The sequence below is a fragment of the Wasmannia auropunctata genome, unplaced genomic scaffold (assembly GCF_000956235.1).
Source record: "Wasmannia auropunctata unplaced genomic scaffold, wasmannia.A_1.0 LD336069.1, whole genome shotgun sequence".
NCBI lineage: Eukaryota > Metazoa > Arthropoda > Insecta > Hymenoptera > Formicidae > Wasmannia > Wasmannia auropunctata.
This window is the reverse complement of record NW_012026821.1, coordinates 1,113,788-1,134,211: the sequence shown is the minus strand read 5'-3', so window position 1 is coordinate 1,134,211 and position 20,424 is coordinate 1,113,788. Positions and strand designations below refer to the sequence as shown.

At 38.9% G+C, this 20,424-nt stretch overlaps 3 protein-coding genes and 1 pseudogene across 6 annotated transcripts; 3 read left to right on the top strand and 1 right to left on the bottom strand.

Annotated features, from left to right (window-relative positions):
* Window positions 1-147: 147 nt before the first annotated feature.
* Window positions 148-17,943, top strand: LOC105450046. 4 transcript variants are annotated; one of them, XM_011689643.1, is made up of 3 exons: window positions 148-372; window positions 17,436-17,612; window positions 17,693-17,943. In XM_011689643.1, exons 2-3 carry the CDS (start codon window positions 17,517-17,519, stop codon window positions 17,891-17,893), a joined length of 297 nt encoding a protein of 98 aa, XP_011687945.1. In that variant the 5' UTR covers window positions 148-372; window positions 17,436-17,516; the 3' UTR covers window positions 17,894-17,943. The 4 variants fall into 4 exon arrangements, with proteins under 4 accessions (XP_011687945.1, XP_011687949.1, XP_011687948.1 ...); XM_011689647.1 differs by lacking the exon at window positions 148-372 and adding an exon at window positions 12,054-12,253; XM_011689646.1 differs by lacking the exon at window positions 148-372 and adding an exon at window positions 16,189-16,383.
* LOC105450223 lies at window positions 2,433-3,541 on the top strand (annotated as a pseudogene).
* Window positions 5,195-9,460, top strand: LOC105450045. The gene has a single exon (XM_011689642.1). The coding sequence runs from the start codon at window positions 5,444-5,446 to the stop codon at window positions 8,123-8,125; it is 2,682 nt and encodes an 893-aa protein (XP_011687944.1). The 5' UTR covers window positions 5,195-5,443; the 3' UTR covers window positions 8,126-9,460.
* Window positions 17,944-17,945: 2 nt separating the features above from the next.
* LOC105450043 (autophagy protein 5) lies at window positions 17,946-19,776 on the bottom strand. Its single transcript, XM_011689641.1, has 4 exons — window positions 19,474-19,776; window positions 19,155-19,360; window positions 18,482-18,804; window positions 17,946-18,260 (listed from the first exon to the last, which is right to left on the bottom strand). The coding sequence occupies exons 1-4, from the start codon at window positions 19,627-19,629 to the stop codon at window positions 18,148-18,150; spliced, it is 798 nt and encodes a 265-aa protein (XP_011687943.1). The 5' UTR covers window positions 19,630-19,776; the 3' UTR covers window positions 17,946-18,147.
* Window positions 19,777-20,424: the final 648 nt, after the last annotated feature.

Here is a 20,424-nt window from a genome sequence, read left to right as displayed (position 1 = left end):
CTCTTGTAACATTCTTGTTACGGCTATCTCGCAAGAGAGTATCGATCGACCAAACCATCGATAACACGTTCCACGGATAAAACAGCATCTTTTTACTGCGCGTATCATTTTTTTTTAATTGCTCGGCCGATAAAGCGAATCGCCGTCCGAGGGGGTTTGCAGCGCGTTTCGCGCCGTCGTGAACCACCCGCGATCGAAATTGTGGGGTGATGTGTTTCACCCTCGTGGAATTCTACTTTCTCGGTAGGATAAGGAAAAGAGAGACAGAGAGGAAGCGAGAGCGTTGGTCAACGCGCATTAAATCGTCGAGTCTTGATACTACAGCAAACAACCAGTCAACCTCGATTCGCCTTCGCCAATGATAAGATAAAGGTTAGTGCGTGTGCGTGCACATGTATGTGTCAAGCTCGTCGTAAAAAAAAATACGATCATCGACGTTGCACCGCGATTCCCTCATGTGTGCGTACGTGTGTCACGTCGGTGTTGAATGTCCACACTCGCGTGATAAAATCTCACCGCGTTTGCGGAATTCTTCCGCAATCGCATCGACCGTTCTTCCGTCCATGCATTCGTGTATATGTCTTTCCGGCCGTGCGTCTGTCTGTCGATTCGCTCATCGGGTTTTTTCGCTCTTGGTTCGCTCATCCGCTCGTTCACTTCTCAATTGTCCGCTTTCGCAGTGGCTGGCTCTCGGCTACCGGCTGCGCGCGACGAACGGATACGCATAGAGACAGGCGTATCTCTCTCGTGACGCACGGACGGAGGAATCTCGGTGAAACGAGAGTTTCGTGAGCCGTTGCGGAGAGCGGCTCCGCCTGAGGTTAGCCTGTTCGGGGGCTGCAGGTAGGTAGGTATGCGCACGAGTAGGCGCCATCGCTCGACCGCCTACGGAAAAGGTATATTTCTACACATTGGCGCATTCAACTACGCAGGCTGAACTCGAACGAACACGCAGCATTTAACATATGCGCGTTGCATAATCAGGGACGCTAGTTCAATGAATTTATGAATTGGATAAATTTATTCATCCGTTGCTTTTGAGTTTGAAAAAAACGATCATCCTCGACTATAGAACAAATATAAGTACATATTATTGTGAAAATATAATGCAGAGTTAATAGAAAGCTGGCGAATTGTTAATTGTTTTATTCGTAACGAAACAAAAATTGATAAGTAATCATTATTACCATGCTGCTAATTCTCTTATTAACATTTACATCCTAAAATATTCCCTCCATTCAGATCAGTGGAATATAAATCTTAATTTAATTTAAAAAATATATGAACATTTCGATTAGTCGATCCGTCCCTGTTATATGATTAGATTCGATGCTATGCACACATACACGACATGTAATGTACGTTGCATGTATGCACTCACACATTAACGCAACTGTATGCGTATGATGTACGTATATTGCTCTCCCAGTTAGTATACACATAAATAAGTAGTTTAGCTTATAAACTGTATGATTACGATTTCAACGAGTGCCGCTCTTTATTCTGGATAAAAGATGAGTATGCGCATATACAAGTTGTTTCCCAATGACCATGGTCGCTTATCGCACTTACATTCGCAACGTGTGTCATAGTTCACGAATTCTTTCCGCAACCAATCCGCTGTTATCGAGCGATTGTACTCTGGAATTATATACACGATATCAACTCAAAATGCAAATATTCGTAAAACTATAAATACAAAGCGTAATATGCGGAAACCTTGCACAGTTATGAAAAACATAACAGAGCCCCAGTACTAGATATCAGTTATTAAATTAAAAATGCAGCATGTCTACTTTACAATCTGTATTATACATACTTTGACAAACAATATATTCATAGCTAACATTATGAAATAAGAAGAATTAACAACATATATTAGAAATAGAATTTGATGTGGGGAATGAAAGTCTAAATGTGCGAAACAAATTTTGGCAACAACGATCAGTACGAAATATACAAAATAGAATAACACAAATTTTTGAACGATGGCCAACATCACAGATCACTAAAACTTAACACGATTCTGAGATCAGATTTAATCTATCGCCCACATGAAGTTGAGCATTTGTAGGCGAGCACCTGTCTCATTTTTGCCATCAAACTTGATCCTTTCATCTCAAACGAGAAAGTTGAAAATCTATCTAATGTGATTTTCGTTGCAAATCACCAAACTTATTCTTCATTTATTTCGTATTTTCTATGCAACTAATTCTCGTTGTTCAAGTAAGACACGTATGGCCACACGAGTATTGGATTAAAGGCAAAGTATCTCGTACAGGACATTGGTAAATAGAGACTTGGCTCATCTATCTTTTTCTTCTCGTTGTTCTTTATCATTCCTATAGAACCTCCTTTCCGCCAGCCGTGCTTGTGCATAAGTACGTGGAAGGAGAGCGCGGAAAGCGAAGGCTATAACAGCCGCGTGAGCGAGCGCAAGGAAAGAAGAGAGACAGAAATGGTCGACGTACATCATTTGGGCGCCGAGAAGTCTGGCGCGACCATGCCAGGCCAGAGGCGCGTCTTTGGTTACGCGACTATTTGGGGCGCCAAGCTGGTGGCCGCGGCTGGTAAACGGGGGATCATGGAAAGACGGCGGGGCAAGGAGAGGGTGTAGGTAGGCGTCCGAGCAACGTCCACTGCGTTGAGAGACTTGCAGGGCCGGCGAATGAGGAGAAAAGGGGGAGGTTGCCGGAGGGGGCTCCGCAGGCCACATTCCAGAAGAACGCGAGTTTTCAAACATGCCTGGCCTGCGTGAATGTAGGTCCATGACCGATCCTATAATACGCACACAACGATCTCTTACAGGCTGCGTGTTGTGTTCGTCCCTCGTCTCGTCTCTCCTACGTCCACCGCTCGAACGATTCCCCCCATAGCGCGTCTCTTCCCTCTTAGTGCTGCTCTATCGCACACAGACGTGTATACATATACGTAAACTCTCCCTTCTTCCTTCTTCGTCATGCTCTCCCTTTCCTCGTCCCTCGCGCTAACCCGGACGACCAGGCCGACCGAGCTGGCGACACCCTGTCTGGCAAGACCGGCCGGCGGACAAAAGAGGGGGCGCCTGCTGTGTTGCCACGTCCTCTGTCTTCGTGCTGCGCCTACCTTCGGCCCCAAGGACAAATCCGACGAGCCGTGCCAGCCATCGTGCCGCACTAGGCGACTGCCGGTCTGCTGCTGCCTCGATGTTTTCCTTATGATACTTGTCGCCAATATTATTATCAGCGAATACTTTCATTTGCTCGCTAGAAACGCGAAAGACAGGATATGTAGAATGGATGGATAATAAATGAAATAGATGGATAAGAGTAGTATGTAAAGAAGTTGCATGTACATCGCTTTAGTCAAGCATAGCATAAAACAAATAAAAAATTTAGACAAATTATTTGATAGAACGGCTAACATATTGCCGTACAATTGATATTATTATCAATTGCTTACATAGCATACTGGCGGGAAGACGATTTCTCGGTTTCATGGACGCAGGTAGTGGAATACTTGAGCGATGAGTCGTGCCTATATAACTACACGAAGGCCGATCTACGCGAGAAGGCAGGTGCCTTCTTGCTGCACGGCGGACGTGTTCAAAAGCAGGCCTCATCGTGATCAGCGGGCACAAGAATAGCCGCCGTGATTCTTGGAAATAGAGTAGGGTGCCTCTTCAGAGAACTGCGAGAGGATTCGTCGGCATCCTTGGTTTCTGCTGGTGGCGCGAATCGTGGAAATTTACGAGGCCTCGTCCGCTTCTTTTTATCGGTCTATCTTGCTCACGCGCTCGTTCATCGAAGTATATGCGAGCGTACGGCTTGCGTCATTGCCTCGCGGGTCTCTCCGCGCGTTCGTATGCGTTGCGGCCTACGTGTGGCTAAGAAGAGACATGGCAACGGTGCGTGAAGCTAAACATATTAACTGTCGGCTCACGCCACAAAAACAACATGATCTCATTCCACGGCGCATATGCAAGAGGCTATCGTATACCTCAAAATTTCATTCAAAAACAACTCCAACAGCATGAAAGGAAAGAAACGAAAGAAAGGAAAAGGAGAAAATAAAAGCGGGATTCCTTTCATTAATAAAAGATTATATAAGTACGAATGTATTGATAATAACGATACTTAATGATAAAATTGAAGGGCCACTAGTTTCAACTAGAGGAAATTATTCCAATTCTACTTTATCGTAGAGTTATAAGACAGGCGATTTCTAATTCAATAAGCCTAACATTAGCTGTAAGCCATAAGCGTTTTTCCTGGAAGGCAAAATCCCCTCACCCACTAGCCGCTTTACCTGACTAAAAGTTCCTGTGTTATCGCCAAGTTGGACATGCACACGATATATATATACCCATAATGTTCATATCTTGACATACGTTAGCGACCTGATCTAAATTACATATCTAGTTTTTCGAGGAATAGATTTTGAGATTGATTGTAATCCGTTTAAATTTTATGCGATAATACTATTTCCATTTTTTTAAATCTACGGACGCTGTATATAATGCCATATAATGAATTATAAAAAAGCTCGGAATGTTACATTCCGTGCGTGTTCGACCTCGTGTTTTGAGAAGTCGAACGGAGACAGGATCAGCTTGAAGAGAAAGGCGAGCAAAAATCGGGGCTCCATGCTGGCTGCTACGGCGAACTGCTAAGCGGCACGCAAGCAGGCAGTCAGACGTTCGCAGACAACATGGCGCCGAGAGCGTCGTCGTCACGCCGGCGTGACGTTTCCCGCGCGCGTCATTAACGGAAGTAAGCCTACAAAATGGCGGAGTTTTACGGCGCTGAGGTGTGAAAGGGAAGAGAGAAAGGAGAGGACGTGGAGGGTGTCTATGCTTGCGGGCAGTTAGGTAGGCGATCGAGGCAGAATGACGAGAGATCCCGTAGAAAGAGAGGAGGTTAGGTCGGTGGCATAGAGAAAGAAGAATGACTAGTAGCCGCCTTCAGCGGTAGACTAGCATGCTGTACGAATGGGGCAACGATGTGTCGAGGGGGCGACCATTAGATAGAAAGAGGGAAAACGATGCAAGCGATACGTTGAACGCAGATAGCGCTAAACGAAGTGACGAGCGAGTGGGGGTACGTAGAGGAGAGGCAGGGAGTGCAAGGAGAGAAGCTCGAGGGAACGAGAGAGCAAGAGATGGCGATAGAGCGGAGGGGAAAGACCAGTGAGAAGCAGCGGCAGACTCGCCGGTGGGGATGAAAAATTAGTTACGGCATCCAAGACCTAAAAGGAACTCCGGCGCCGCACGGTCAGATCGCATCGTGCAATGTTAAGCGTTAAGGTAGTCTCGTGCGTCTTTGACAGTGCCGGTTTCGAAATTAGCTACTACCTGCATCGTCATTATACTTGGACTCGTGGTCGACGTGACAGCCATTGCTATAAGTGCGACAAAGTTATGTGTGTGTAATATTTTAAATAAAAACTCTATAACGTGAGTGAGATGCTCAGTGAGGATAACTCAGTGAAAATGATTCATTCGAAGCACCAACAATCAGTGCATCAACAACATCAGCAGCAGAATATGCGAAAATCTGTGGGCGTTATGGGTACCAGACGTATTTTTACAACAGCTTTTAAAATCAAGGTTTTGGATTCCTATAGAAACGACAAGGATTGCCGGCAGAATCAGCGTGCAACTGCAAGAAAATACGGCATTCATCGTCGTCAAATACAAAAATGGCTGCAATGTGAGGAGCAACTCAGAAATAGCATCGAAAATGGGAATACTGGGACCGTCTCATCGACAACTGCCTCTCCTACGAGTGTTTCTAAATCGGATACTGTGACGGAAGTTACAGGGAGTACCGTGACTCCAGTAACGCCGGCCTTGAACCTCAACCTCGCCAGACAGCACGGCGACGAGCTGACTACACAGCAAGGGCCCCCACCTTCTCATCCTCCGCATGGCAGTGCACCCTCCTCGCCCCAATATAGCCTTCAGACTACTACCACCGGCACAATTTTGCCCTTATGTCTAGGGACATCTCGTTATCCAGGATATTCATCGGAAGGTCTTCGTTTATACGAAGAACTCGAAGATAGAGTTCACATACCAGAGGTTCATGGATACTCAAACACGCAGTCGGATCAGGACCGCAATTACTACGTATTAAACGGAGACGGACAGCAAGATGCAGAAGCAGCTTCAGCTAACTTTGATGGCAGAAACGAGATGAAGATATATCAAACTTTGACGAGTTACCATTCACCACATCGAGAGCATCGATACAACGTAAATGATATCAATAATAGCGCGCGTAATAATCATTCGCCGAATCATCATCCTCAGCAGCGAGAGCAGAGTTATGGGAATGTCGATTCATTCGACGGGAAATCGTATAGCCTGCTACTAGCGCCGTCGATGATAAAGACAGAGCCAGCAAGTCCAGACACAGCGGCGACGTCAGGGCCGTACGAACCGATGGACTCTCCCGGTGGCCCACGGGCCCCACTCTCGTCCCCAGTATCGCATCGAGGGGCTGATAGCGGTGGCTCTTCGTCGTCCGTTCACTTCGTTGATTCTTCACGAGCTCCTGCGAGCCCGTACTTGCACGTGCACGCGCATGAGCACGCACACACGTGCCCACCGTTGGATTCCGAGAAGCCGATCCCATCGCTCTTGCACGAGCAAGAGAGAGAGTCAGAGGAGACAACGCAGCATACCGAAGAGAAGAGAGAGGAAGAAATGCAGAAGACAGAATATTGCAGAACGTTGATTAAAGAAGAAGTGCACTTGGATGAGGAAGAAGCGTACGATGAAGGGGAAGAAGTAACTGCGTCCTCGTGCGTTGACTATCAACGACCACCTGTTGGTGGATCGTCACTAGTCACAGATAGTTCAGGATCAGTAAGCCTTATATACGATCGCAATAGTTACTCCTTGCCTTCGAGTCCTCATGATTGTGCTAACGCTGGAAGATCCAGAGTGGAAGGTCCAGGGGGAAGAAGCAGCTGGTCGGATAGTGAAGTGGATAGTGATCACCTCATTTCCACCAACAGCTTAAATTCATCCGGCAGTTTTACTCGCAGACGATCTTTTTCTCTGTGCTTTAAACTCAATGTTCTTGATGCTTACCATCGAGATAAGGAAGTAAGAAAAAATCAACGAGCTACCGCGAGAAAATTTGGCATAAATCGTCGCCAGGTACAGAAATGGCTGGATCAAGAGAAATATCTCAGACATGAAATCGCTCTTCGAGGAGATTTGCGTCAACGATTAGGTCCTATCCAGGGTGACTCACCATTGGATTTGACAACGACAAATTACGCTCCGTTGCGACAAGTGACGAATTGTGTTTCGTTGTTACGTGACCGACTTGAGATTGAACATGAACGATTGCCAACGCACATTCTTGGCGATGGTTTTATTTCTTCTCAACATCCCTTAAATTATCAACAGTGCACCGCAATAGAACCATCCTCTGAGATAGAATCCGTAGCGCCCTGCAATCTATCTTGTTCCATAGACAGTCATACTACGATGTCGACGACATCTTCTTATCAAGATCTGTCTTTAAGAGAATCCTGTTACACAGAGTCTTCGATTAAAACATATTGTTATTCTCCCAGAGCAAATTCCGTGATTTCCAATTTTTCTGAGGGATGCGAGCAAAGATTTTCACCTCTGAAGAGACAACATTGTATGCTTGCTGGCTGCTACGATGCGATGCCGTCACCGAAAAGATCTTGCGAAAGGTACCCAGATATGGACGACTCCTACGACGTACCTCCTCAAGATACACCTCTTTGTCTCGTAAAACCAAAATCCGCACAGGAATTCTCTCGAACGGAACTGATTACAAAATCAATCAATACTGTATCGACTTCGAATAATCCTGATGCCATCACTTTCAAACCTTACTTAGATAATCCCGTGAGCAAACCCGTGAAGAAATGCATCGTCCAGCGCGATTTATCTCCTATTAGTTATAATATCAACAATAATAACAACAATAACAGTAATTGTCAGATAATTTGTAATTTCAACGAGGGTCAAAATCTATCTCACAATTATGATTTTGAGCTTAATCTACGAGTGCCCTGGAGACCTGATTTAGACCTGTATAGACCGGGATTCCCGCAGAGGAGTGCGTTTGTTAGCGTGTCCTCACTCTACATGTAATTTCTTTTCGAGCTCCCATTTTTTAATGATCTAACATTGACAACAGAAAACTATAGGCTCATGAAACAATTATCCTTCAGGTCTATATTTCTTTTGTCCCATCTTATATAGACATTTTCTTTAAACGTAGAAAAAACACGATAACGATCGAATTGCATTAATTCAATTAGTTTGGGAGTGTAAAAATCGGACTCGCAGGTTTCTCAGATGAGAATGTACCGGCGAAAGATCGATTGGTGCGTGATCTACTACACGTAGCGCACCACGTAAGCACTTATCGTTTCCACGGATCGTTGGTACCGCGCTATACATCGCGATAAAGTCTTAATCGGCCATTGGACGACCAGAGGCGTGGAAGGAGATTATACATGGTCGCGTCCTCGGCTGGCATCTTCTTCTAACTTCATCAGACCTGCTCGACTCTCCCCTCCGCCATCCGCTTGCTCCTCTCGAAAAATTGTATAGATATCCTAGCAGATCTTTTTCCACCACTTTATCGTCGAGATTAGAGACCGGTGGTTATCGGCTAGGCCGTTTAGAGGTCGAATTCGTTTGCTATAATTACAGAATTATGTCAGAAAGCATCCATTGCGTCGCATTAAAAGAAAGTTCGCAGAAAGAAATGTTTGAGCCAAAATACCATGAAATATCATAAAATGTAATAAATTTGTTTTTACAGTATGATATGTAAAATAAGTAAAAATAATTTTATATGCATACGATCTTTTTTGCTTATCTAATCAAATTTTCATTTCGATTTTTTATAACGACATTGCGTATTGTGCTATACAGATGCATTGCATCAGACAAAACAATTTTCAGGTCACGTTTCTTTCATTTTGTCTATTTTCTACGGAAAGCTATCCGCCGACGGGCGTTGATCGCACGATTTCTTGGTAGCACGCCACCCATAGCTTTCTGCGAACTGGTCGCGCGATCGCATTCATCACTGATCGTGAATATGCATTCGATCTGCAGAAATCACTTAATTGCTCAAACAATTTCTTCCATGTGCGCACATATATCACACGCGTACACCACATTATATAATACAACTTTGTCATTTCTCTTCTCATTGTTTGACAGTTGTTGTCTATATTTTTCTTGCTTTCGTGTTTCCATTGTTCTCTCTTTAAATGGAGATCCTGTCTGTAAATATATAAATATATAAATATGTAAATATTGAAAAAAATTAGTAAGAATGTGACATTGAATTCCCGCATCAAAGACTATGATGCATTCAGAGGATATATGTATTATAGTGTTATTTGAAAATGTTTAGAGTTTAATCGATTCTTCCATTTGGGAGAAATAATCTATTTTTGTATGATTCCGTTTGAAAAAAATGAAAAAGGTAAAAAAACTATAAAAGGAGATAAGAATTCGAAACAATGAAAATGAACCACTTCCGCAGAGACCACTTCTCGTGCCTTCTTTTTGTCGATGTAAGGCAATCATTTTTCATACTAAAGATGTATATATTTATGTGCTTGTAATATCGCATATATTAATATTTTTAGAAGATAATGGATACGGTAGAAAGTGCGAACGGATTCACTCGTTGTTCACGTTGCTGTTTGCGAATTAATTTACTAAATAATGACAAAGGTATCATGAGATTAAACATATTAGTGACAGGAAGCATATTATTGCATATTTGTCGAATGCAAAACGATGGTGATTAATTTGCGAGTTGATAGTAAAATCGGACAAGGTGAACAAAAAGAAATAAAAAGACACACGAGAACGGCTCTGAAAGAAAATTATGTGCCTTATGTAATATATTTATATCTTAATTGTATAATTGCGCGTACGAGACATCGTGCACGATAAGACAAACCGATATGCATCAATTATATAATGTTAAATATATAGAATAATATTATATATGAGATAGAATTAGTATTTAGCATAGATCAACTTAGAAGTGATTGTTGATTATTCATATCATCTACAACTCATATTCAAATTATATAAGTTTTCTTTGCCTCATTCAACGCCGATAATTTAGACTAAAAGGAAGCTACATATCGGCATCGAATCAACTCCGCTGTTAAATAATATGTGAACAATAATGAGTATGATTAGTACTGTCGGTTGAAATATCAAAGTATCTGTATTTTGACAATCAACGATGATGCTTCTGTTCAACTGTCTCTTTATAGAAACTGTTCATGAATCTTTAAATAAAATTAAAAATTAATATAATTATTTAATTCTTAAACTTTACTCTTTATTCTAACTGGCCTTTGGTCAAAGACAAAAAATATTCAAATAGTAAGATACTCTTTATTCTTTTACGTAATTAACTTTTAACGAATGAATTTTTGAAATATACATATATTCTTCTTTGTATAATTATCTCTAGGTAATTATACGAACTTTCAAGATTTTTTTATCTATTTTATATTTTTTTATTTTATAAAGTTAGAGAATTCAGATTTCTAATTCTAAAGTTTTAATTTTGTTTATTCTTTCATGATGGGAAACAATTGAACAGAGAAATGTAATAATTATAGATAAATGTCTTTCGTAAAATGAATGAACTCTCGTTCCCAATACATTGAAATTGAGATGCATTACGATCCTCGAGTAGATAAGCGACTTCTTTCATGTTTGACTTTGCTGGCGAATTATCGGAGGGAAACTTTTGTGAATCATCATTAGTTGATCGTGAGGAAACTCGTATTAGATTGCAAGAGATATCTTTCTTAGACTGGAAAAAACCTTGTGATATCGATTAGTGTAATGTGGGTTTTCCTCAATTTCCTCGTATCAATCGATCAAATTCTGAAACAATCACGTCGCATTTAAAATAAATTGTTAAAAGCAGAAGTCATGGTAATTGAGATCATGCTTTATCGAGATCATTAATATTTTAATTATCAAAGTCAAGGAAATTGATATTGAGTGAATTTCTAAACAATCAAGCGGTTGCCAGGCGACAGGCAAGAAGGGCAATTTTGTAAATCACTGCTGCAGACAGGGCAGTTACGTTAATGTTTCAATATTCACGCTTAATCGAGCTTATTCATGGTGCGGCATTATCCAACATGATTGCCTGCGCGATCGCTTCGTACCGAGCTCTAATTTATCGTCTCACAAGTAAATTCACGACATGATAATTACAACAATTACAATCCTGCGGAACGATATATCATATCATATAATCAAAAATATTTCTTTTTTTTTCAACCAGAGAAAAATTTTACTTAACCTTATTTTACTTAATATTTTATGCTTCGAAAAGTGCATAATAAAAATTTTCAATTTGTTCATTTATTATTGTGCACAAAGGGGAAATATATCTCTTTCTTGTTGTAGAACAATTCGCCGACCAAGTCCGAGGATCAAAAGATAGAACAAGGGAAATAGATTTGTGCCTTGCCCGCGATCGTGGTAATAGTGGTCAAGGCGGCAGTGTACAATAAAAAAAATTTAGCGTAATCATAAGCCATAATAAATTATATAATGCCATAATACATTTTATATATGTAATAAGGGGCTGTATGACTGATAACAAAAATTTTGATCGCGCGAAAAATAAGTCGTCACGCCAGAGAGTGTCTTGTGTGCGTGTGTATTCGAGTGCATTCGAATGCGTCTGTATTTGTGTGTTGTAGTACGTATGTCACGTACACACCGTAGCCCACAAGAGTCTGTTAACGAGAGGCATAAAGCGTATACAAGCAATATTTTTTAAGTGTATAAAAGGGGGAATCTCGTGGGCGAGCCCCCGTGTTTTATAGTCCGTACAACACACAAGTAAATATGTTGTATGCATAATGTTATGTATTGTACGTGTACAAAAAATTTATATATATATACATATACATGCGTATATGTATATTTAAATAATAAATTTAAAGTGGATACACACATTATATACACAAATACATATATATGTATATATGTATACATACATATAGCCATATATATAATATATATCATGTGTATGTAGATTATATATATATATATATCGAAAATTATATTTTGATATGATCAACTTACAACGATAAATGCGCCTCTAAATTCGTCAGGTGCCTTCGAATTGCTCGTGCCTTACGGTTCTAGCGTGAGGAGGAATCGAGAACCAAAAGCATCGCCAAGTATCCTTCGCCGATGAGCGTACGTATTTATTGTAATGTATTTGTGCGGAAAAATAATGTATACCAGTGCCCTCCTCACGCGCAATATCAGTATTTTAACTATTCCTTATTTATTATTCTATTGTAACGCAATGACATGAAGATTCACCGATCTCACAACGAGACTTGGTTGGTAGATTTGGTGTAACTTCGTGTGCGCCGTCATCTCTATGCCTTCCCGATCACATATTTCGCAGAAATGTTGAGTTTCTCTTGTCACACTCTTGCGTGCAATAGGTGTGCAAGTATTATTCGGTTGTGTTGCTTATCGATGTATTATCTTGCGTTTATTGGCACGTATGTACGTGGTTAACGCCGAGAAAGAAAAAAAAAGAAAGCACGCAGTTTTTTCGACGTGTGGCAGCAGAAACGCGATAGTCGTAGAATCAAACGATTTATCAGCGTTTTCATATTGCAAACGATTACGATAATATTATTAATTCTGTATTTTATTATACGCTTTTTTTCTCATCGAATTTTGTCTGAATCGACCACATCCGTCATTGTGATTTATCGAGAGGAAACGAACGGGAGAAAAACAGAGAGAAAGAAAGAGCGTATGTGTGTATGTGTGGGTGAGTGTATGTACCACTGTGAGTATCGGAGAACGAGAGTGAAAATGTATAATCTTAGTGTCCGAGGAGTGCAAGAGAAAGGCATTGAGATACCAATCCTTTTTTTGTACGATAAGAAACGTAAGAATTATTGTATTAAATATATATTGTATCATATACACATACACATGCCTATAGATTGTATGAAGCGCGCCAAACAACACAAATATGTCCATTTTTTGGCACTCACAACGTTTTGACACGCTTTATATGATATAGAATCTTTACCGAATTTGAGAAAAAATATAAGAGATTATTTTAAAATAATTCCTTCTATTATTATATATTATTCTATTATTATTGTCCCTACTTATCAAATTTATTTTATAAAGTTGTTCACGCAACTGTCATCAGCTACGAATCTATTTTAGAATATTGTCTATCGCAGAGAAATGTAAATTAAAGCAATATTCTTATCTCATGATGATACGACCATTAATATACATAAAAAAATCAAAGTATAATTTATATGAATAATGAGGTACGTTTAACTCTCCAAACTTTACCTGAAAAAGTAAATCAAATTGATCGTTTTGAATTTATTTTATAAATATAAATTGACATGGTAATGTTGATCAATGATGGAAGCTATGCTAAAAGTTTTAAAATCAAATATTTCGTAATAGTATTACTTGTCACATTTTGTACAAAATTATTGATCATCATCGGCGATGCGATACTATCTGTCATATCTACGCGACATTTATTAATCTTTCCTATGACTCCGAAAAGTCATATGTATTTTTTTTTATCTGAAAAGACACGATTTTATCGAATGGCTCGAAGAAAGCATATTGCATTAGCGCATTTGACGCAATAGCTCTTTCTTTTACTGATATGATTCACGAGGTCTCTCTTATTCGATTCTACAAATCATACAAACATTTATCTTCCTGCCGAGCATTTCAGTAGTTACGCGCGTGACGCAGTATGAGAGAGAAAAGTTCCATTCTCTCGTTATATCGATTCATGATCCAGTATTTCCGCTTGGATCATGAAACAACGAGGAATGACAAGTCGAAAAATTTCATAATATTATAATTTACATTTTGTCATTATCGTCACTTTAACCTTTCGCACTTGAAATTATTTTTATCGTAATATTGATAAACAATTACGTCAATTTCTATCTCGTATTATCAAGGTCATCTGTGAATCTATTCAGTTAAATTAATTTTATTTTACAAACGTTTCAATTTCCGTCCAACGTTTTTTAATCAACAATGATTAAATTGTGCGATAAAGGAAGATCATTATTTTTATATTTTTAATTATATTTTTTTGTTTACATTTCAGAGAATTTTGCGTTTCTATAGCGATAGTGCAATTGCTTCTTGGTCTCAAAAGGATTGATAGAGGAAATCAGTTCTTAAGTAAGATATATCAAGTTGTGGAACTGCGCTCCTCTCGCAATTAGCGATTTACGTAATTTCGCGCACGATCTGCGCGGACTGCGCGGAGTAACTTGCGAGTTGCGGCGACTGCATTGCCGAAGAGGAACGCGCTCGCTCGTCTCGATATCTCGCCTCGGCTCTCCGTCTCGCCGCGCGGATTAGAGGCGCGATGGAGATAAGCGCGAGCCAAGTCATGGAGGCTCACGCACATCGGCTCGGTCTCCGTGCACCGATACCCTGCGCCGATGCACCGATTGCATTGTTTCCATTATCGCGCCCGATTGGATTGGCAGCTCGCGCAACCACGGCCTCACGCGTTCGGCTCTCCAGGCACGCATCGGCCGCTCGAATTCGCGTAACGCGGCGGCACGCACGCACACGCGCGCACGTTGCACGTGTTAGGCTTGCGGAGAACGCTCCTCGCTCACATTTACTTTGTTTCTCGTACAGTTCCCGATCTTCAAAGTCACACTATCGTTTAAATCCTGTAGATCTTCCGTGATCTTTAATTTTACGAATAATTTTAATTTCTTTTTTTTTTTAATTTATAATATGTGCACAGATTTATAATGTGCTTATATAGTTCGTATTATAGCTGTCTCGTACGCAGAAGTTCAAGTATCTCACAGGTAACGATGTAGAATGCATACCGCACCGTGAATTCCTGCTATGTAAATGCATGATTTATTGCCGATGTTTATCGTTGCGAGTCCGGTAACAGGGAATAAAACGCTCGCCATTAAAAGGAAAGGAAAATATAGACTGAATGACACACACATTTCCATACCCGCGCGCCGACTTTCTGCAGCTAATGGTAATAATGATTAACCAGTAAATGTCATTTATCCAATAAGTAATAAAACATTAACAAATTTATTTTCTAATTATCCAGTAAGAAAGTGCAAAACGTTAATGAACGTATTTTCTAATCACTAGTTATATCCGCAGATTTTTATTTGTATTATAGTTTGTATACAGTGATATGATAACGAATTTGAGCATATTAAATTGTTTTAATGAAAAAATATACCTCAACATTTACGTATAACAAAACTTGCATGAGCTAGCGAATATAAGAATAAACAATCTCTTGCTTTGTGTCGCAATATAAATGACTAGGTGCCAATGCACCTGAGCGAGTTGAGCAACTGTTACCTCATGCAGCAGCGGAAAGAATGAAGTTCAGTTTCACAGATCGCTACTTTAACGTCAGTGGGACAATTGATCTTAGTTATATATATTTTGAAATTTTCATCATGTAATAAAGTAGAGTCTTTTATAAAAATATTAACGAAATATTCATAAATGTCATTTTGAAACTAAGTTAATTTCTTCGATTAAATGAAAGAAATGAAGAAGTGAAGAAATGCGCATTATTGCAATATATATTAATTGGCGATATAAAATATTATTTGAGGAAAAAAATTAACAGCTAGTACATTCTTTGGGAGAATCTATCCACTAAAGTTTCACGGTTAAATCGCGATTATAATAACATTACCCATTTTTATTACGGCTACCGCGTGCGCGCTGAGCGGACCTTGAATCGAAGCATGACTGTTGCAACGCGCCAATCAACGCCAATAAATGTCACTGGCTGGTGCAACGCAATTAGGAAGGGTGCAGTGGCACGATAAAAAAAAATGACTGCGATGGAATGTAACATTCCGTGCATATAATATTATGAAGATTAAATCGCCGACGGTGTCGATCTCCGCTTTCCCTCGCCAACTTAACGGTTTCTTTGTACCTAAACTGCTCGACATCTAAATGGTTTGAATCCAAGTCATCCATTCGCAGGCATTATACGTGTCTCGAAAAGCGTTAAGAACACAATAACGAGCCGTGTAGCATTTAGGTACTCCGCCGTGCTCCCGGAATACCTTTCGGTCCGTTTTCCAACCGGAAATACAAAAGCACACTGAAAAGACTCTGGCGTTGCTCCAACGTCGTCCGAGCCGATGTGGCTCTCTGATTCTGTTTGCGGAACAGGCAAACAGTGCAGCGAGCAGACAAAAGTTTCGGCGATTATTTCTTCGGCACATCTCGTGCGGTCCGTTGATTTTTCTAGGACGATTCTTCAAGAACGCGCTGTGGCCGAGGTAGTAAACCGGCAAAGGGAAGTGTGTCAAAATGAGAAATCGGCATATTTTCGCGTCAATATAGCGATGTCAATATAGCGATCCTGGTAAAATAACGCGCTATTTGTCAAATACTATTATTACTCGTGAATCTTTTAGCAATCGCGATACCCCACGGCCACGGTTTCTATGTCCCACATAAAATATTCCTTCTCTCTCTCTCTTTGCGATCGTAGATTAAAGATATAACTTAAACGATATATTAAAGCTTCCTTTAACACCATTTCGATATATACGCTTTCAACTTTATTGACAAGCTGTGCAAAATAAATTTTCAACATTTGTGGATTTCGTGCATGCTATCGTTCCTCATCGTATGAAGATATTTTTTTAAATGAAATTCGTCGATATAGATGCGGTGTCGATTTTTTGAGCTCGAAATTGAAACGTCATCGCGATTACGTTAGACTCAACTATGATGATTGAGGGTTGAGATACGTAACGTAATCGCAAATCGATACGCGCGATGATACACAAATTGAGACAGAGTACTAAAGAGACAAGAATAATCTTTAACGTGACATCGAAACGAGTGTCACAGTTGAATAGTAATTCGGTCTGAGAGATCTTCAGGCACATAACACTCGAGCGGGAGAGATGCTCATTTTCACGATGGTGGCTAATTATAAAGCGCACTCCGAAAGTCTGTCTCTACGGTACACGTGTCTCGATGTCGTACAGCGCAAAAAAGAAAAAGGAAAGGAAGTCTCACGGAGTCGTTCGTCGTAATTCCTGTAACGGCGAGAAAATCACCGTTTGCGAAAGGCTAGCTTATGCATATTTTTATCTCGGCGAGAGCTCTCCACCTTCTTTTTCTCTTCAAGTTCCTTCGTCGTGTTTTGTCTTCATCGCTATCACTCTTATATATTAAATATTGAATTTATCTCTCGAGAGAGAAAGAGACTTATATATTTTTTATCTCTATTAACACTATCCGCATTTAAAAATATTTATATCTTAGTAAATGAATATCGGATTCGAGAAACTGCTACTAACCGGATTTATAATTACAGGTACGAAGAAGGCGATGTAAGCGTCGTCGTGGAGAAAGTACACGATAAATGTGCGAGCAAAATTATACGGAATATATATAAATGACTGCGTGTTATGAATCTCCAGAGGTGACCATTGTCTTGAGCAAGGAAGAGATTCATAAGAGATACCAAGATACCGCGATGATTATATTCAAAGTAAAAAAAAGATCGAATAAATTTAAATTAAACGAAATAATTAAACAAAAGTTTTTAATCGAGAATTTTTTTTATTGCAGGAAGAACAAGGCAGAAAGAAGGAAATTGTCAGTTACCTTAGCTTCGGAAACAGTCGTAGGACAATGGAATATAGTAACAACGGAAATCATCCCGTTATCATACGCAAACCTGCAGAGTCTGTGATTACGCGGAATGCTCACTTATCATCGCGGATATCAATAGAAAAAAACAAACCGGATGAGAGATGCGCGATAACTTAACGAATAGAAAATGTTATAACTATTTATTCAATAAATTTAGTTTCCATTAACATTACAGTATCGAGATTTCAGGTAAATATATTTTTTTCCCTTTACATCACCCTTGGTAGGCCAATTGATTTTGTTACAGGTGGAATTTTTATGGGAAGTTTTTTTTATGAAATAAATACATAAAATAATAAAAACAGTACATGATAAATCACAGAAAAATTATTTTATCACTGATAATAAAATTATCTGTTTTTCAATAGATATTATGATGTGACTACGATTAAATGTAGAAAATTATCTGGGTAACTTAAATGTTCCGACATCCATTGAAGCGGCGTTTCTAATGGTGGTACAATGCCATGAGTGCGCACTGTAACTATAAAATAAAATTAATAAGTATAAATTTAATTAAATAAATAAATATATATATATATATATGCACAATAGCATCTACAAGAGACACATTACGACACTGTTCAGAAAATCGATTTGATTCTCCTTAAAATATTGTAGTAAACAAAAATGTAAGAAATACGTTTTTTTTTTATATAAACAGTTGTGACATGTCTCTTATTAGAGTAACTTGTATAATAATACCATTTTCCTGATCTGGGAACACTTCATTTAACAAATGCTTTAAAGTTTTTCTTTGGCCTTCTTCATTCATTGGTTTTACAAGTCTTTGTATATATTTATCTTCACTTGTATAACAACGGAATGGAATATATTTAAATCCCTCTTCAGTACTGGCTTCCATAAGCCTACCATTCACAGACCAGAACTGATCGAATTTATCATTCATAATGCCATTCCATAACTGTGTGTGGTCTTTTTTTTGCATACTAGAAACAATTTGGCCTCTATGCTTCAAAACATCAGCTTCTTTTATACATGAGAGAAAATGTGCCTCTACAACTTCCCTAAAATTATATTTATATCGCATAACTATCAAATGAGCGAACAGAGCGAACAAATCGTGTTAATGTTACATAAAACTGTACTTTAAGCAAAATAGAATTTTCGGCAGAATGGCAGTAGATTTGCTCAGACATGTCAGAAAAACTGATATCAATTACGTCTGCATTTTTATATAGACTTTGATTTTGCAGAGAGTTCGACATAAATTTGACATGCGAGAAACGGACATTTCCTAATGGCAGTTTTGTAATATTCAGTGGCGCAGATTCTGCTCAATTTCTATTGTCAATCTGCCATCAGGTTCTGCTTGATTTGATTACTACCAATTTGCTGACATAAAATTATTACGTACTTGTTTTGACAGTGCATTAGAACATTCTCTGGAAATTTATCAAAGTGGACGACAATGTTCCAAGGTAATTGAACGTCATTGAAATAAATGTCCAATAAAACACCGATTGGATAGTGCCACTTCAACGGTATTCCATTAAATTCCAGCCACATCTCGTGCTCTTGTTTACTGTCGCTTTGTATATGCCGTATGAAATGTTTCCGGACCTAAAATAACATTCAATATTACAGATAAAATTATTCAGTCAGTCACGTACATTCGTAGAGAGTTATATGCCAATAATAAAATTCTTATAAACTGTGCTGCAAAGATCTCTTACCTTTTCTGTACACAGTGGAAAATAACTTAATCTAGATACCATCAAGTAAAAGGGATCTGGCCCTTGTAAGTCGCAAATTTCCTCAGAGTTGAGAGTAAAACAGATTGGAATCTTGCCATCCCATATTTCCCGAAGTACCTCCCGATCATTTGCCATTGTGTTAAGAATATTGCGTTTACTCTAACACAGCGTTTGTTAAATAAAATAAACTGTTTAATGACAGTGGAAGTTAGGTTATATTTTTGTCATAAGCCACACACATGAAGTAGAGGGGAATGTTCAACAAGGATGAAATTGCCATCTAGCGACAAATGTTGCAATTATAAAATTTTCTTGAAGACTATATGTAGCTTTTTTCTGTTATAATAAGTAAAAAATGAAGTCTGTATATGTCTATATATATATAAACTTATTTTTAAATATATCTACTTATTAAAAAATTTTTGAAAAAGATAATGGTTACAATATAACGCCATTGATTCGTTTTAATCAATAAATGTTGCAGTCGATAATTAAACGGCTTTATTATATTTTACAGCTTGAAAAAATAATTTACTATTTTAAAAATTCAAGTTAAATAATGAGGACATTGAAATTGAAAATCATGATAATTTATATTTCTATGCAATTTGCTATATTCTCGCTAATGAACTAATATTCTCGTTTTTATCGGTTAATTTTTTATTTTTTATGTTTTAAATACAGTCAATATTTTATATCCCTAAAATTCTTTTTGCAAACATTTTTTATTAATTTCATGCATAGTAACTTTATAAAAATTTTACAAGTATCTTTTTTTATAATATTATCGTATGCATTTTATTTACATTAATTATATTACAAGTAGCTATGAATAATTACGCAAATAATTTACCGCGAAGGAAAGGAAAAGAACAACACATAAATAATGTTCTTTTTTTATTTAATTCACATCGTTAAACGCGTTCTGCT

Excerpts from the sequence above, each read along its gene's own strand:
- LOC105450043 (XM_011689641.1), bottom strand. The coding sequence starts at position 19,629 with ATGGCAAATGATCGGGAGGTACTTCGGGAAATATGGGATGGCAAGATT. Across the intron at positions 19,361-19,473 it reads TTCCACTGTGTACAGAAAAG|GTCCGGAAACATTTCATACG; the intron begins GTAAGAGATCTT and ends ATGTTATTTTAG. Across the intron at positions 18,261-18,481 it reads GTTCCCAGATCAGGAAAATG|TTACAGTGCGCACTCATGGC; the intron begins GTATTATTATAC and ends TTTATTTTATAG.
- LOC105450045 (XM_011689642.1), top strand. The coding sequence starts at position 5,444 with ATGCTCAGTGAGGATAACTCAGTGAAAATGATTCATTCGAAGCACCAA.
- LOC105450046 (XM_011689643.1), top strand. The coding sequence starts at position 17,517 with ATGACTGCGTGTTATGAATCTCCAGAGGTGACCATTGTCTTGAGCAAG. Across the intron at positions 17,613-17,692 it reads CCGCGATGATTATATTCAAA|GAAGAACAAGGCAGAAAGAA; the intron begins GTAAAAAAAAGA and ends TTTTTATTGCAG.